The 18968-nt window shown below is 31.5% G+C and overlaps 1 protein-coding gene across 3 annotated transcripts in view; it reads right to left on the bottom strand.

The window, feature by feature from the left end:
• LOC118189812 (protein disulfide-isomerase A5) overlaps nucleotides 1–18968 on the bottom strand; it is a 135680-nt gene that overhangs the window by 31463 nt on the left and 85249 nt on the right. For all 3 annotated transcript variants that reach the window (XR_015038229.1, XM_085806506.1, XM_085806507.1), the window contains exons 19-23: nucleotides 15509–15576; nucleotides 7151–7245; nucleotides 5432–5497; nucleotides 5195–5334; nucleotides 2822–2892 (exon numbers count right to left, since the gene is read on the bottom strand). Coding sequence is in view for 2 of the 3 variants with exons in the window: in XM_085806506.1 (XP_085662632.1) it covers nucleotides 2822–2892; nucleotides 5195–5334; nucleotides 5432–5497; nucleotides 7151–7245; nucleotides 15509–15576 (440 nt within the window). In the remaining variant the exon portion in view is untranslated. The remainder of the gene's footprint in view (nucleotides 1–2821; nucleotides 2893–5194; nucleotides 5335–5431; nucleotides 5498–7150; nucleotides 7246–15508; nucleotides 15577–18968) is intronic.

Here is an 18968-nt window from a genome sequence, read left to right as displayed (position 1 = left end):
AAAAGAATTGCTGCCAATGATGATAGCCACTTAGTCACGGTTGTTTTCACTTTTATTGGTGGCTTTCAGTTCTTCACTTGGACAAATCTTTGTATTAATTTAGATCTCAACTGCTCGCACCAAAACATCACTGCTTACAGATGACTGACCGAAAAGCGATTCATGATGAACATCTTTCTCAGCTTGCTTGAACATTCTGATCCATTTTCACACTCCGCTGTCACTTATTGCATTGCCACTGTACACCTCACAAATCTGACAATAAATATATACAGCTTTAATGTTTTTTGCTGTTACAAACCGAATGAATGGCTATATTCTACAACCGCTGGTATGCCTGATTTTCTTAAACATTTAAATCTCACAGGATGAAGCACACATATCGAAATTATGAATGCAAGGGACATCAGGTTGTTCACAGAGAATGCCACAAACCTGCACATGCACTCATTCTTAGACATATGGAAAATTTCAAACAGTATCCACGGGTGCATTTTACTTCAAAAATAGTCCTTGTAAAAATAATACTGATTATGACTCCAAACTACATTGAAATAATAATGAAATGGAGCTTTCACAGATGCTTTGCTCTGTCAGCAAGAACCTGAATGATTGCTAGCATTTATTTGGATTCTAGCTGATGAAACACATGCTTCATTTGTGAAAGCTCCACTTAACTGTAATTTCAAAGTAGTTTATCCTGTGAATTAAAACTGTTTGTATTTATCATTTTAACACAGTTATTTCCAAGATTTCAAAAATCTAGATCAATAAAGTTCTTTCTTAAAATTAAATCATACGTGCATTTAATCATATGTAACATTTTAATCATATGGTCTTGGTCAAGCTTTTTATATTACTCAAATCTCAAATACCCCACCAGTATTTGAAGAGTAAAAATAGAATAAAAATAAATAAATCTGAAAAAGTTTCCCCCTCCCCCCAAAGTTTGATGATTTCTCAAAAGGGCTTTTTTTTTAATTGAATACTGTTTATCATTAAAGATTATCCATAGTATGGTCCGGATGAAAGAGCAAAACATTTTATAGGATACTAGATGAACATACATTTAGGCTAACATGAGAATATAATGTATCTTCTGCATATTTGAAAAGTGAAAAAATATGTAATGTAATTCTATACGCATATTCAATATTTTTAATTAGACTGTTTTAAACTGTTTTATTAAGAAATGAATGCTTTACTATTTTATATTACTAAGCCATGCCCAGATACTTAACAAAAAGTGTTTTGATGTCTGATACAATAACAACTTAGTCCATTCAATTATTGCAGTCGTAAGATACTTTGCATTACCAGGATATTTATCATTCATTCGACAGGCAAATACTACTATCCCACAACGCATAAAAACTTTAATATGTCTGGTCAAATAGCCAGTTCCCATCGGACAGTGAAACCTTGGATCACAAATGAATCTCATTATGAGCAAACTGGATCAGGAAAAAAAAAAAAAAGAAATGCTTTGGGGAATGAAAAGTGTCTCAGGTTACAAATAATCAAGCCAACAATAAATGATTTTCAGATGCGCCTTTGAGGTAGCCTCTGACATAAAATTAATACTCAGGGACTTTCAAAAATATTATTTTAATAGTTTAGATTGTTTAACTCTCACTAACAAAGCCTGGCAGTAAGTGATTTACAGTACAATGAATTCAGACTCAAGGAAATTATGGCAAGATTGCTCCTGCAGACAGACATTCTGAGGGTTTCACACTGAGATATCTGTTTTAATGATAATGCATAATAATAATTATCTTTTTTATTTTGCAATAATGCATAGGCACTCACATATTATCCCATCAACAGTGATTGTTGGCTACCATCAAATCAAAGAAATTGGCAGAAATCCTGCCAAAGTTACAGCAGCTGTTTTTGTGGAATTCTGATCCACATTTCTATCTGCAGCTCTTAAAATAAAACATTTGTCAGTCTCTTTGCCCAATATAAGGAAGCCACTGTTGGGAAAGTATTCCACTGACCTTTTTTTACTGTTTTTGCACTTTACAAAAGAGTTTTCATCAATTTCTATTATTTTGTTATGTTTTCCAATTTTACCCTAAGCTCTATTTAGAATGCTTTGTATACAAACCCTCCACATGTGATTGTTCCAGTCTATTACTGTTTGTCAGCAATATTCAGCTGCTTTTCTCCCCATTTAACAGGTGCTAATTCTCTGAGCTAATTGTAAATAAACCAAAGTGCACTCACAATGTGATTCTACAGCCCTCAAACTTTTTTTTTTTTTTTTTTTTTTTTTTTTTCCCAAAATTCAAGGAAAAATACAGCAATGACAGTTAATTTATACCCTGGTTCATAAAAACAAGAAGTGGCTCATCAGAAATCAATTCCGGTTACATCAAATGAAAGCACAAATGTTAAAAGCATGTTGTGATGTCAGGCATACCTACAACTGGCATTAAATTACATTGCTTGGCCAGATTGTTTCAGCCGATGGAATAATATATTAATAATAATAAATTTAACATAGTTCAAAACATATGCAACTGAAAATTTTCATGAACATTTGCACAAATACAGAAATTAATAAAAGATAGTTATATATATTATGCATCTCAATCAGAATAATCATTTATGCACAAGCTCAATAAGTTTCTAAGATAAGGAACTGAAAACTGGAACTTCCAAACTCAAACCTGTCCTTAACAACATATTTACAGACTGCTTTTCTTAGCCCAGAAATAATTCTTTCAACAGTTAGTTAAACTATGTTGAAAAATTAAACACTCATATGCTTATGTTCTTTACAGCTTTTATACATTATTATCTTCATAATTACCTCAGGATCATCTATAAAATTATCAGCAGCAGCTTGAAACTCAGGTTTTGCTTTCTTACAATAACCACACCCTGCAAAAGAAAAAAAAAAATTTTTTATCTATTGCTTTAATATATTCCACATTTTTAACATTTCCAGTTCAAAAGAGGAGAGATTTAACTAAAGCAGTGTATCACAATCATCAAAAACGTATCACACTTCATTTGAAACTTATTAGTTTACATCAAGCAAAATGATATCAAACTCAATTTAAAATTTGATTTTCAAACTAAATTAATAGTCATTAAGTTTATTTTCATTTCAAATGCAGCAGCTGCTGCTTATAATGCCATTTGACGTACTGCATTTTTAGATAGTAAATAATTTAATATCCAAAATTACAAGAAGAAATAAAATCTGGCAAAGAATTTTATAGTCTGATAAAATTAAGAATGATGATAGTAAAAGTATAAGACAACAAGGGGGAGACAATACTTTTAAGTTAACAGTGACTGGAAGCTGTATTGGTGGGTCCCCTCCCACAAATGTAAACTTTTTTTTTTTTTTTTTTTTTTTTTTTTTAACATTTCGCCAGGAAACAGCAATTTCACTGACCATGAAAAGTCAAATTCATTGGTCATTTAGACATACCATCACCATGAATGTTTACTAGGATGCACCATAGGAGGTGATCAATAATACACTTACAGTGGAGAATAGACAATTATAAGTAACCATGCCTTTTCCAGGATTTGAATCCAGATCCAGTGATAGGGTAGCCAGCTGCACTAACCATCATATGAAATGGAATGGAATTGCATCATTTTTGTTTTAGCAACAAAAGTAAAGAGAGGGCTATTTGCTTAATTTTCAAGCATGCACATATGTGCAAAATTTATGACAAATTCAGTTTTAATGCACATTTTTCACATATCAAAGCTGCGACGTATGAAAGTCATTTCTATTCCTTCTTTCTACCCTTCCCCACATCATGGAATGTGGCAACAGGAAGTCATTTGATTTTTTTTTAACTGGCCTTTTGTGCTACGTGGCAGCTTTTGCATGAAAGTTACGATGCGCACGTGGTCGTGTTTGAAAATTCAAAAAATATTTTTTCTCAAATATTTTGTAATTCTGTGTTATTAATTGGCATGTATTATTTTAATTTGAATACATTTGGCTCTGTAAATTTTATATTGTTTTTATGTGCAACCAGCTGATTTTGCTCGGATTCTTCAAGAATTATCTGATGAAGAAAAGGAAGACAAGGAAACCTTTGGATGGGAGAACAATAGCGATTTGCATTCCTTATTTTCTTTTATTTCTATTTTTTAGAATTAAATAAAAACATTAAAGTTAGTTTAAAGTGTGTTTTTGTAACCAGTAAGAAATAAATTTCCTTGAAGAAGTAAGTAATGCTAAACTTACTTTTTTTCCTACCAAGGTGTTTTCCTTTTTTATTGTCTATACCTGTCTTTGATGAATATTAAAATTAGCTTCGATTTTAAAATATAATTATTAATTAATATATTTAAAATTTTCTATATAATGAAATCCATCATTGCTATGCTCGTTTTTCATGCCTCCTGCTTCAAAATAACCTAATGAATCTACAGTGGCACCCAAACTAAAAAGGTGGTGGATGATGATTCTTCAACATTCTCCAAACAATAAAATAGGTACCTGAGCAACTGCCTTGTGAAGTTAAATACAGGGTGAGTCTAAATTGCTTTTACAAAATAAGAGGAGTGAAAGTACCCATCCAGATGAGCAATAATTTTAATTATCATGGAACACAGAGTCGCACTCCACTCTGAGAGGCAGAAAATAATCTTAGGCAAGCAGCTGTCACAACAAAGTAGGTGATATCAATTTTAGATACGACAAAAGTACTTCTATAGATGGTAATATTAAGCTAATTTAATTGAATAAATTTCTAATGAAGAAATCTGAAAAGTTTCAATAGCTTATTTTATTTTATAAAATTTAAAACTGCAGATTTTTTGTTATAGTAATAATGCATTCTGTTCACAGACAATAAACATAAGATTTGCATAGAAATATAAGACTTACACAGATTTACATAAGAGATTAGAGAACAAATAACATATGATTTACACTGAATGAATATATAAGACTTACAAAGAGGTACCCAGTAGATTCTATTGAGCATCAAATGTACATTTTCATGAATACCTAAGCTCATATTTTAGACCTTATTGCATTGAACATTTGCAAATGCGAGTAATTCTTTTGGTTATTAAAACTTATGATAATAATGATACTTCAATGGTTTGAATATGCCCTCATTTGTTATATTTTAAAGCACACCATGACTCGACAGCTATTTAAAAATTCTTAAGATTACAAAAAATTGGGGAAAAGTACACTTACATGGAGCATAAAACATAAGCAGAACATGTTTCTTGCGTTCTAAGAATGATTTAAAATTTTCTTCATTGAGATGCACAACATTGCTTGGTTCTTCACTCCAAGGTGTTTCAGGAGGTGGAGGTGGTGGAGGTTCTTTAGGGCTTTAATTCCATTTAAAGAAAAATTATTAACTATTAAAAAATTTTAAATATTGAATAAAAATTCACAAAAAAATATAAGTATGAAGTTACTACTCACTCTTTCATAAATTCAAAGATTTTATCAGCTGTTCTGAAGTTTACTTTAAACATCAAATTTCCTTCCCTATATAAAATTTTCAGAACAAAAAATTATCAAATTAAAAAAACTCAAATACCTCAAAAAAGATTAAGATGCTTAACTAAATAACGAGAAGCATAAATAATTATACACAATATAAAGAAAGCTAAAATGAAAAAGTGAATGCAATATGTTTACTGCAAAATCAATATAGCCTTAACACGTTAGATTATTTGATCAGAAATCTGTATAATTTATTATCACATAACACATTATTTATTAAACACAGACTCATTGCATACTTTTATAGAAGAATTTCTTAAAGTAAATTGATTCCCCATGCATTTGCCCATTTCCATCCAAATCTGAGAATTTTCCATGCTCTTCTCATGTGTATTGGAATCTTACTTTTAGAATCAAAACCACTCTCAGTAAGCTGTGTTTAACTAAGCATATTTACCATTCATTTCCTCAGCAAACAGTATATTTTTGCTGCAGTTTTCTTTAAAATATAATAATGAAGTGAAATTTAAGGCACACACTGCTCTGCGTCCCACACAAAACTTAGCATTTTAAATGAGGCAAAATAATTGTTTACACTTTAAACAGATTACAATTTAATAACCCAAGGTATAAGTGCTCAGATACATATGCTCAGATAAATCCCAGATACATACGCATGCATGATATTCTACTAATGGAAAAAGAGTAGATTCATATTTACACACCCAATCATTAACACACGAAGCAAAATCATGAACACTTCTTACAACAAAATCCAGTCAAAATGCCAGAACTCAAGGTGAAATAGCAGCATTTCAGTGTTTTATCTTATCCCCCTGGATCATTCATTATTAACAAAAAGAAATTTAACCTTTAAAGGAGAGCTATTTTAAACAAGTCTCATTATGTAGGATAACATAAATATGGGAAAAACTCACATTTCTTCAAATCAAATTTTATCTACAATTAGAATTTATTTACAATTATAGAAGAACATAAAACTAATCTATGCTTCTAATACATCATTTTGTGATAATATATACAAAATGGCAGATAATATCAAGCATGGTTAAGGAATTATTATGATAAGGAGCTTCTTAATTTTAGCATTTTCTTTCTGTTCTTTTGTAGACATGGATATTCTTGTTTTCTCACATTATTTTTAAAAAATTACATTTGTTCATATGTGGCTATGACTATGATTTGAAATATATTGGAATAGATAAAATTTTTTAATCATTACTAAGAAGTTTCTTGGCACATAAGAAAATGGGACTCAAAACATTTCCTCAATCAAATACAGTATTATTTCATCAATAAATTATTATTTCACTTTAAAACTACAGACAGATTCAAATCAGTTATTCTGTTATGAAATATGTCTCAATTACAGTACAGTCTATTGTCAAATTAGCAAACTCGGAAGAAATATTACTATATTTAAAAATATTATTACTATTACATAAATAAACCCAAACACATAAATCATACTGCAAAATTCACTAAGTCTGTAACATTGTACAGTTGGCAATCAAAGACAAATATTTACTGATTTACCATAAAAATTATGAATAATGTAAATTTAACTTCAGTAAAACATAAAAATGAAAACTGTGATAATACAATAGAGATTAAACATTACTTTAAAAAATTATTATAATTAGAATATCCTTTGTAAGGTTGATTAGCACTTACTTAAAATAATTAAGAGTAGGAAATCCTGTTATTTTAAAACGCTCACTCAAACCCCTTTCTTCTGTAGCATCAACTGCAGCAAGAAGTCCAGGAATCTAGATAAAACATTGTTAAGCAAATAGTTTCATTTTTAATTTGAATATTTTATTTTCAATTTGCACTGGTATGCAATTCATATATCTTAAAGAAAACAGAAGGCATTTAATTAACATAAAGATATTCACAGAGAATTTTATATCTTGAAGTATGCAGGTTTGAAATGTGTAGATCCATTTATGCATGAATTTTTTAAATAAACATGTGGAAATATTTTAGACATTTACATAACTAAAAAAAGCAAGCAAAAAACTAAATAGATTATAAACATCAAAATCAAACTTTAAAAAAAATTGCATGCAATGTGACTATCAAATTTATGAACACAATGCTACAATTTCATCATTTACTAATGTAAATCTTTACCATAATGTACCACAAATAGAATAAACACTAGCAGATTTCGTATGATGCCACTGAGAGAAATGTTTAACAAACATAAAGCTAAACTATAACTGCATGACATTTACTTTGAGCTACTGGAACCATCTTTTGCAGATAGTATTACACTGGGTACATATGTTATGAGCTTCTATTTTAAATGTTCCAATCTGGCATCAGTTATACCTGACTGAATCGTTCAAGAATCCAATAAACTGAGTTTTCTAATCTGGCACAATTCTTAATCATTTTTCAATGAGTTAAGCACAACAATGCAAACTTTAATAGCACAAAACGTTTCCATAATAAAAGCCCCTGGTCACACTGGTATTCTTTTCAAAATCATAGATAAAAGTGAATGACATTTTAATAAAACATTAAAACTGCCTGACACTTACTGAAGACTTAATGTAACAAATTAATTTCTCTTGTTGTTATAAAGCAATCATATTGCTATGAATTTTGTATATACGTAAATAATTTTAGTGAAATTGTAGTATCCTTTGTATAATGTAACATGAAATGCTTGAGACAGCGAAGCTCTGATGGATAAATGAGATTATAGGGGCAAACTCTTGTCACAAAATCTGGTAGGAAACCATCAAAAGTTGCTGAGCTTAGTGACATTTCAGTCTGGTCTGTGTAAAACTGTAACTGGTCCCTATATCTCTACATATAATAAATGAAATCACATCATTTTGAGACATAATGAGCTATAGGAAAGCGAGATTTTACTCTACGCACTCTATTTTCAAATCGTCATGAAACGTAGGCATTTAGCTATTTTACGAACTTAAAATAAATTTCGTGTTTCAATAAATCGATTTAATATGAATTTATTTAACAAAGTGAGCTTAACACCTTTTCAACGGGATTTTTTCTAAAAAAGTTTATTTTTTAAAATGTGCAGTTTATTTTTCTTTGATTTTTGGACACGATTTTGAACTTTCATCCTTGTGACTGCTTTTACAAAAAGAATTTTCGAAAAATGATAATATTTTGTATTTTTAAAAAAATTTTTAAATGAAGCTTCCAAGTACACTTATCACATCTTTAAAAATGTGATTTTGGCAACAATTTTCCTTTCTTATTGTTGTTGATCGATTTTTGATGAAATCGCATAATTTTGAATAGTTTCATTCTTTTAGAAATATGGGTTTGGCAACAATTTTTCATTGTATTTCTTATGTCACTGTTTTTAAGAGATTGGCATATTTCATTGTCATTTTTTGTATATATATACACTTTACACTGTAGTGTATTTACTTATGGCAAAGCACACTAGGGCTATCTGCCTAAGGGGAGGGATGCCTTCGTGGAGGACTTTCTAAGGTAAACTGGCTCGTATACACATTAAATTTGGGGAAAACCAAACCTCTTTATACCATTTGAGTTTTTTAAGGTTCTGAAAAGAGAAGTTGGTTAATTTATTTATTAGGATAATTAATATTTGTATTAAGGGATACTGCTTAGTTCATTGTAATTTTTTTTTTTTTATATATATGTAATACATTTCAGAAAAAGAATCATTCAAACTATCAAGTAAGAAACTGTTTAAAAATTTTTTATTTTATTGTAGAATTTTTATATAATTTTTAATGTAGTTATGGTGGTGGTTAAGAAGGGGACATAAATTATGCTTTAACAAATGTTTAATGCCCATCTTATGCAATCAGTTTGCTACAAATTCAAGATGTATATGTTTTTCTGAAGATACATCAGGGCCGTATGCAAGGGAGGTTGGAATCTTAACAAAGAGAAAAAAGTTGGAAGAACTTACGCAGCCATCGGTCCCAGGTGTGTCTTTTAGGCATTTTTCCGGTACACTTAAAAGCCAGATGAAGGCTGGCCACATAGCAGTTAGTGTAACTATAACCATATCTAACCCTTATAAACTTTAACTGCATATGCCTTTAAGCAATTTTGAGAAACAGAAGAAACTAGAGATTTCTTGGTGGCCCGGGAAAATTACATAAGCCCAGAAAGAGAATCAGTTCTCAGTCTTTAGTTCAGAATAAGATCTATGTGCGAACTTTGCTCTTTACATGTTCTTTGCATTGTATTCTGTCTAATGTTCTTATTACTTTAAAATGGTAGCTACTGATTGTGCTCTGTCATACTGTGGATATGCACTTTGCATTGCATTCTATCTAATGTTCTTATTCCTTTAAAATGGTAGCTGCTGATTGTGCTCTATCATACTGTGAATAGTGTACACGTACTTTTGTGGAATGTTCTAGAACTATAAAGTGTTCCTTTTGTGAAAATAAATTTTATCAAGCTATCATCGGTTCTGTCCATTCAACCCATCATGCACACATGTGCACACAACAATTTTTGGTGTCAGAAGTGGGATTTGAATGTCGATGATTAGAGCAATGGAGGAGCATGTAAGGTACAATGTAAGAGAATCATTTTTTAATCATAATCTAAAAAATACCATTTATTGATGACATTCTGAGGAACTTTGAAATTTCAGGGTTAAACCAGTAATATTCAGCAGTTTAAAATACTGTAATTTTAAACTCAGTTAAAATGCTGCAAACAGAAAACCATGGAAATTCTGCAGGAGCTTGCCACTGAGGTTGAAAAGCTGTTTCATCTCATTTTTCCACAGTGCTCTTCAGAAATAAGGCAAATCCTGTCACTGCAGCACTTCATCGATGGTATCCAGGATCCTGAGATACACAAAGCTCAGCGAATTGTGGATATCAAGGATTTAAAAAGAACTTTAGTCTACATCATGAAATTCAAGGCAGCCCAGCAAGCAACTCATAGAGACGTCCATTCAATCAGAGCTGCTCATGTCTGGGAGCCAGTACATCAACTGACTGTTCATGTAGTCAATTTAACCAGGCAAGTCAATGTCTTGAGTTCTAATAAGAGTGACAACAAACTGACCCAAAAACTGTGCTGAAACTGTGGGGTGAAGATTACAAACAAAGGAACTGTGGAACACCCCAAGGCATGAGAGCTGAAACCACTTCAACAAAGAAGAGGGAAACTAATTTGGAGAAATATTGCGGGCCAGAGGTTGACAGATATTGTGAGGCTACATTTTAAAGCACTTTAGATTTCTGCAATGATTACTGGCAGTAATGGACTCTTCATTATGAAATATATAAATAGAGTTCCCTGCAATATGACATCAGTAAAGCCAACGTTACTATCATTTGAATAGACTTGTTTCAACAATTGGAAGGAAAATTCATCTGGACGCAACCCTGCATTACTCTCTAGATTATGCCAGAGGATAACATCTACAGGGATGGAAAATAATAGATTAACATTAAATTTGGAAGTGCCACCTACCATTAGAAAACATATGTAGCAAATATTACAGACCCTTCCAATACTCCGATTAGACTTTCTACGGAAATACCATTTTTTCTTGGACTTTAAAAATAATGAATGCACTCTGCCTCTGAAGAGACATTCCTGTTTGGAATTAAAGATAAAAGAATTAAATCTGTCCACCAAATAAAGGTCATGATGATATCACAGTATCAGCAAGAACAGAACGGAAATTTTACTCCCTGGATCTATACCTGAAAATAAAAATTTCCAGTAAAATTTCCAGTATTCCTGAAAATAAAAATTTCCAGTATGGCATAACTGAATATCCTAAGAACTGTCACAGCTCAAATGGTGTACTAGTAACCTCGGCATTCATCGACCTACTGAGGACCATCATCCCAGATAAGATTTGCCAATGTAAGTAATAATGTGAAAGTCATTTGTAAAGACGAAGTATTTGCAGCATATATTTCAATCACCTGCATCAAACAACCAGTAGTTCAAAATCTGTGCCTTTAGAAAAGCTTCACATTTGAGTTATTGTAAAATGCACATTTAAGTGAATGAAACATATTACTCAAGAATTTCAAGATTTTTTCTTCTGCTCATCTTCAGATGCAGGTTGAACAAGTATGACACAGCTTCAAATTGATACAATGGATAATCCGCCAATCAAGCAATATTTAAGATGTCTACAAATTGCTAAGCAGGAAATGGTACGAAAACTTCAAAAGGGCATTCAAAAAAGCAATGTTTTCAAACTTTCAGAAAGTCCATGGTCCTCTCCCTGGTCAGAAACAAAGATGCTTCAAATAGATTTTGCACTGACAATTGCCGTTGAATGAGATCATGAAGAAAGACAGCTACCCTCTTCAAATAACTGGCAACATACTGGATACTTTTTCTGGAAGCAACTGGTTTTCAATGACTAATTTAAAGAGTGGATACTAGCAGGTAGAGATATACCCTGATTACCAAGAAAAAACAGCATCTACTACTGGACAAGGACTTTGACAGTTCAGTGTGATGCCATTTGGATTGTATAAGGTGCCATCAACATTTCAACCCTTATGGAGACCATGCTCAGAGGTCTTCAACAAAGCCTGTCTGATATATCTGGATAACATTACCATACTCAAATTATGCCAAACTACCTATGTAAAAATCGCATAAGTAGTTTTTAAATAATTAGCTCTCAAAATTTTAGCTCCTCAATATTAAATGAGTTTGGTGTATATTTATCAATCTCTTTTTTTATTAAACTTATTTGATTCTTCCTTTCACACTACGAAATTTAGGTTTATTCCAAATAAAATTCACCCATTTTTTACAATTTATTTTTTTAATTTGTATTTTAAAATAATTTTTATAAATTTTTCAAAAATTTTTTTTTATTATAATTATAAAATTTTTACCATCAACTTAATGTAGATGTATTTCTAAGTATACCTGCAAAAATTTAGAACTTTTTATTCAAAATTTCCGAAGATATACACGAATTTATATATTGGCGTGTTTTGAAATTTGGCATATTTCTTGAAAGCGATAAAACATCAAATGTGGTTTAGACAGTTTGCTAAAATTATTTGGAAGTAGAAACGGTGTTACTTTTTTCCCGCTCATGTGCAATGTAAAAAGGTAGGAACGAGGTGCCTCCTTTTTTCCCGCCCCAGCATAAAGGAAGGGAAAGGAAAAGTGGTTGCCATAGATTAAGAGGTTCATCAAGTGAATTATTCTTGGTGCAAACTGAAAAAAAATTGTGACAAGATAAATTTTTGAATTTCTCCATAAATTTTGCACCAAATTTTTCAAAATTTAATATCTAGGCATAATTTGAGTCGTAGAATCGAAATATGAAAAAAAAATTGGTATGTTATTTCAGAAAAAGTCTGATTTTGTGTCAAAATAACCTATGTTAGAACAATGCTATATATAAATTTAATATATATATATTAAGTCGCGCTTTCAAGACATGAAAAACACAATTTGAATTTTGTCAATCAGTAGAACGGGAGATATCGAACTCCCCTCCTCTTTTTTAGCGCAGTGTACCTACAATAGGAGATGTGTGAAGGACTATTCTTCCATCACAAGGTTCCCTTCACAAACTGATAGAAAGCAAGCAAAACTGTGGACAAAAAAATGTGAGGATGCATTTTGAAAATTTAAGGAGACTTGACATATGTGACAATTCTGACATATCATTAGCTTCACAAACCATTTATTCATAACACACATGCAACAGTTCATAACACAGATGCAACATGAAAGTGTCAGTTCTGTTTTCCCAAGAAATAAACTGTCAAAAACACGCCACAGCATACTGGAGCAAGTGTCTATCTAAACCACTGGGGAATTATTGTGTCACCAGGAAAAGAGTTGTTCATCATATTTAAAGCTGTAGAACATTTCCACCATTAACTTCTATAGCAGATCCTGCACACAGATCATGCATCTTTCCCCTGGCTCTTAAATTTTAAGAAACATATCTTATCCCTGATCAAGAGGCTGTCACAGTAGCAGAAATAATGATACATCATTGAATTTCCAGGTTTGGAATGCCTCTTCAGTTTCATTCTGATCAAGGAAGGAATTTTATGTCAGCTGTCATTCAAGAACTCTGCAAACTACTCAGCACAGATAAAACCAAAATGACACCTTTGCATCCACAGTCAGACAGCATGGTAAAGAGATTTAATCAGACCATCCATAACAGCCTCTCACTGATGGTTTTCAGAAACCAAAGGACTGGGACCAGGAGTTACCTCTGTTCTTACTATTACAGTGCTGTCCATGAAACTACAGGCTATTTCCCATCCCAGATGTTCTTCGTTTAGGACCTATGTCTGCCTTGACTCTTGTCTGTTTCCCACTGAATGCACCTTCATCACCTGAGAAATACATTCAAGATCTCCAGGCACAGTTTGAAGGGATGCAAAATTTTGCTCGAAAGCAAGTGAATCTGATAATGGAGAAGATGAAGACACAATATGACAGAACTACTACAGGAAGGTAGATTCAATAAAAGTGACAAGGTGTGGTTATGGAATCCGATTGGGTGGAAAGGAATTTCTCCTAAACTACAGTCATCCTGGAATGGACCTCTCCCAGTCCTAAAAAGGCTAAACAATACAACAGTTCAGATCCCGAATTCATTAAATTCTAAGCCTAAAACCATTCACTACAATAGCTTAGCCCCTTACTATGGCCATAGTACCCAGTTCCCATAGCGTATATAATGTAAATAATACACAAAGACAACAGGTTCTATTTGTATATAAATTTGAAAAATAATGCATTTAATTAATGATTTAGTATTTAATTTTTTACAAGCTATTTCCTGAATTTATTGTTTTAGTACTGCAGTGATTTACCTTGGTTATAATTATAGCTTCCAGCCTAGTGAATATATTGCCCACGACGTGTAGTCCTTGGGAAGGGGGCCAATGTTATAAATTTTGTGCATATGTAAATAAATTTAGTGAAATTATATGTGAAATTGTAGTATCTTTTGTACAGTGTAGCATGAAATGTTTGAGACAGTAAAGCTCTGCTGAAAAAATAAGATTACAGGAGCAAGTCTATTTAACATCAAGGTAAATAGCTATCTCGCTAAATTGGTGAGATATGGCCAAACTGGCATTATTTTGGCTACTAATTTTTGTTCCAAATTTAGTGAGAAATCCCCATTGTAAGTCACCAATTTAGTGAGGTGGGTCACCAGACTTGGCGATATTTTGGTCTGGTCCCTGTACAACTGTAATTGATCCCTGTCTGCAACAGTAACTGTATCCGACCCCTATGTGTAATTTTAACCATACATGCCTTCCAGTAATTTTGAGAAATGGAAGGTACTGGAGATTTCTTGGAGGCCAAGGGAGACTATATAAGCCCAGAGAGAGAATCAATTATCAGTTCTTAGATCAGAGTTAGATCTCTGAGGGAATTTTGCTCTTTTAATGCACTTTGTACTGTGTTCTGTTTAGTAGTTTAAAAGTTAACTGCACTTTGCACTGTGTTCTGTTTAAATGTTAAGTAGTTTAAAATGGTAAAAACTGATTGTGATCAAATAGCCATATAAGTACTTTTGTGAAAAGTTCTAGAACCATGAAGTTTTCCATTTTTGAAAATAATTTTCATCAAGCTATCATCTGTTCTGTGTGCATTCAATGCATTATGACACACATGAAAGCAGTAATATTGAAAGTATTTTGTTATCAATGAATGAATCCTTATATAGATACAATTTTCTTCATATTACCTTTTCACTTTTGATTTCTAATGCTATTAATATATAGAAAAAATCTATGGTATTTTGCATTCTTAGGTAAGTAGACTTTTCAATTTGAAAACAGTGTCATTGGGTACAATCTATTAGTGCAGTAAACTGAAATTCTCATAATTTTATAAAGGCAACTTGGCAACAAATTTAAAAATTCACATATTTCAGAAAAGTGCAAAATAATTTAAAATTATTTTTAAAACATTATGAATTACTTAAAATATGCAATTAACATTAATTCTTAGGAAGAAATAATACAAAGCTAATAAAAATGCTGATCAATAATAAAAATTTAAGCATACTTTATTATCTTTTATTTTTGCAGCTGCTTTGGCAAATTCTGGTTTCAAAGTTTTGCAGTGTCCACACCCTACAAAATACATTGTTTGGTATGAATATTTACACTTTATACACACGCAATATACACCATGTACACTTTCCTTTACAAAAGAGCTTTAAATGAGGAAAATATTCACTTCAAGTCATTTTTAAACTTAAAAAAATAAATTTCATAAAAATCACAAAAATCTATCTTTTGATATTGCCCTCTGAATCATACAGTTACAAAAAATTTACATCGATTCTAAAAAATAAAACCCAAAAAGATTTATTCTAGAATATTTTTGCAACTATTCCTGAGAAATTATGATTAACTTTTTGTAATCAGATTCAAATGTTGGGTGAATTTATAATCACAAATATTTGGCTTGGTAAAAAGAATATAACACAGCGAATTATAAAATTGCGTGACACTCCCAGTTAAAAAATTAATTATTTTTCTTTATACAGATCCCAGCATATATGTAATCAACACTTTAAAAAGTTCTTCATAAATCTTAGTTTAATATCCAACTGCTAAAGGAGGGTTTTTTTTTTTTATTATTATTATTCATATTTCTGTGGAATTAGTGATGATCATTTTAATCTATTTGTTTAGATATATTTTTTCCTTGTCTTTGAATCCCATTTGCAAAGAAAACCATAGTATTTTGCCTGTAGAATCACAAGAATAGCAACTACCATATATTTGCATGTATAAGCCAGGATTTTTTTTCTTTATAACTAAAATTTCGGGGTTGGAGCTGAAGCATTCGGTCAAAATGACTTTTTCAATGATAATGTTCAAAATAAGAAATAACTCAATAATAAAACAATCAAAACAAAATATTATTGACTGAAATAATTAATATTTAACTAAATTTTTTTTATTTAATTTAATCTCAATACATATTAATTTAATTTAACATCTGTATCAAACCCATAATTATCAAGCAGTTTTCTGAACTCTCTCTCCCTTATAAAGTCCATGTGAACAGCATTACTTTCCACTTCACCATTACTATCATTATATCATCCACCTTACACATACCTCCATTTCCATCCATATAATTGCTAATACAATATTTTCTGAATGATTGGAGTGATCATTTCTGGCCTATACTTTTAATACATTAGGACTTAGTACTAACTTTCAGCTTGTCTGATAGGTATAGCTAAGTCAAATGACCATGTATTTGAATTTCCAGCAATATGGAATTATAGTAACTGGAATTACAGCATGATTTTAAATTTGGCTTATACACAGGTTTTCAGTTTTGGCTGAATGTTTTTAGCAAAATCTTATTTCTCTGCTTATTTATGAATCCTCTTATATTAAAAATTACATGTTATTTTTAATTACCAAATCTTCTATTTGAAAATCCTGTACATAAGGACTTTTCCCATAGATTTCTAGCACACTGATACTATTTCTGAGTCTTATATGTTAACATTATATGTTAACTCTTCATAAATGTAACAAAGAATTAAAAAGGACCAACAGATGGAAACAAGTAGCATGGAATGAAGAGACTCAATTCTAACTGCATCATACTGGTGATAGGCTAAGCATCAGCCCCATAAAAAAATACATCCAACATGCTAGGTTAGAGCTGCACAAGGTCATGCCTCATTATTGGTCTGGGGTAGTTTCTCTGAGCAATGTTTAGAAACTTTGATACTTATATCACACATCTTCACAGCATCTGCTAAGCGATGACTTACATCTCTTTTCTGACATGCAGATGGAAATGAGATGTACAACTACTCCAATTCCAGATCCCAGTTTACTATCTGGTTTGACAAGTATTTGTATTCCATTAAATTCTCCCAGTTGGTTAGAAATAAAACACCTCTAAGGGTAAAAAAGTACAAAGCATGTCCTCTGTTCTTAAAATCCTTAGCTCATTTATAAGAAATTCTGGAAGATGTTTAGCAAGTTATACCTTTGGAACACTTCCATAAACTTATTGAATTCAGCCTCACTGTGTAGCAGCCATTATCAGAGCCAAATGAGCAGCAATTCATTACTAATCTGGTATGCCTGGTTTTGTAACCCTTCAGTATATTATCATACAGTTAACCACTTAATTTTGTTCAATTATAGAGAATCATCATCTACATATAGCTGGATTTTTATAGAAAACAGGACCATCAAATAAAAGATGGACCAGATTTTAAATCTTTATATTGTGCTCCATCATACACCAAGCTATTCAGTTTTTATACAAAAGAATGAGAAAAAGAAAATCTGAAAAATTTCAGATTTTAATGACTACCCAAAAGGGTTTATTAATGTATTCAATGCTCCCACTGAACTCGCGGCCTACCAGTTTGCTGTTATGCCCCCCCCCCGTCTTTTTTTTTTTTTTTTTTTTTTTTTTGCTTTAACAATATTAACCATAAATTTTTTCGCACTTACGCCATATATAATATGACAGAAAAATTATGAAAATTTTAAAAGCTAGCAGTATACATTTAGAATTCCCAATGCAGCATTAAAAGTTGGCATGCATTTTTCTGTTTTTTCAGTCTTTTCTAAATTCATCATATCAATGTTCAGTCTTCTTACTATTATGACTTAACAAAACTTTTTTTTTTCTTTTTATTATTACTGTTTTGTGTGTTTACATTATTTATTAAATATCATGTTCTTGGTGCTTACGTCAGATAAAATTTTATTCAACAGCAAAATCATTAAATATTTAAAAACATCATATCTTTAGAATTTCAGACAGATTGTTTTGCAGGCTGGAAATAAAAAAGTTTTATTCCATACAATGCTCTCACAGCTTGCTTTGAAATTGTTGAGTTTGTTAATCAAAAATTCATTAAAGTTTTACGATTTTTACAAGTTTTTATTTCTTTGAATATATTACAAGGCAATAATATTTAGCAGCCACAATTTGAAAAGTGATACAATGCATTCAAGTGTTTTATCGCAAAATGTTATTGTGAGACTTATGTACCTTTTGGACTAAAACTTAGAAAATGCTTGACAGTAAGGACAAGTGAGGTAACATTGAGATGCAGAGAAGTTTCATTCAATAATGAAAATGTTACTGCCTTTAACCCTGCAGTGGAGAAGCCGGCATACAGAATATGCCAATGCCATCTTTTGGGCTGTAATTTTTAGACAACCCGTTCCCGAGCTTCCGAGCTTCCTCTACCCTCCTAGAAACATTCCTTGAATGCAACGCATCTGGTATTTCTGGTCAGTCTGGTTTTCGCATTTTTTCCAAAAGCAGTTATTGTGAACATGTTGCGTAGGCCAATGCAGTACGCCACTCCTCCAAGTATGCACAGAAAGAATATTGTACCTCCTGAAGATTATTTGAGCGTTTTAGAAGTAGTCTCGGTTGATGAAGACTCCAACAATTTGGATAACGCATCTGATGTCGATGAACTGGAAGCCATCGAGCATTTTGATCATGACAGTGACTC

Source organism: Stegodyphus dumicola, chromosome 12, assembly GCF_044657685.1.
Source record: "Stegodyphus dumicola isolate Sdum_Otavi_A_Nest chromosome 12, ASM4465768v1".
NCBI classification, from domain to species: Eukaryota; Metazoa; Arthropoda; class Arachnida; order Araneae; family Eresidae; genus Stegodyphus; species Stegodyphus dumicola.
This window is presented reverse-complemented; position numbering and strand designations above follow the sequence as displayed.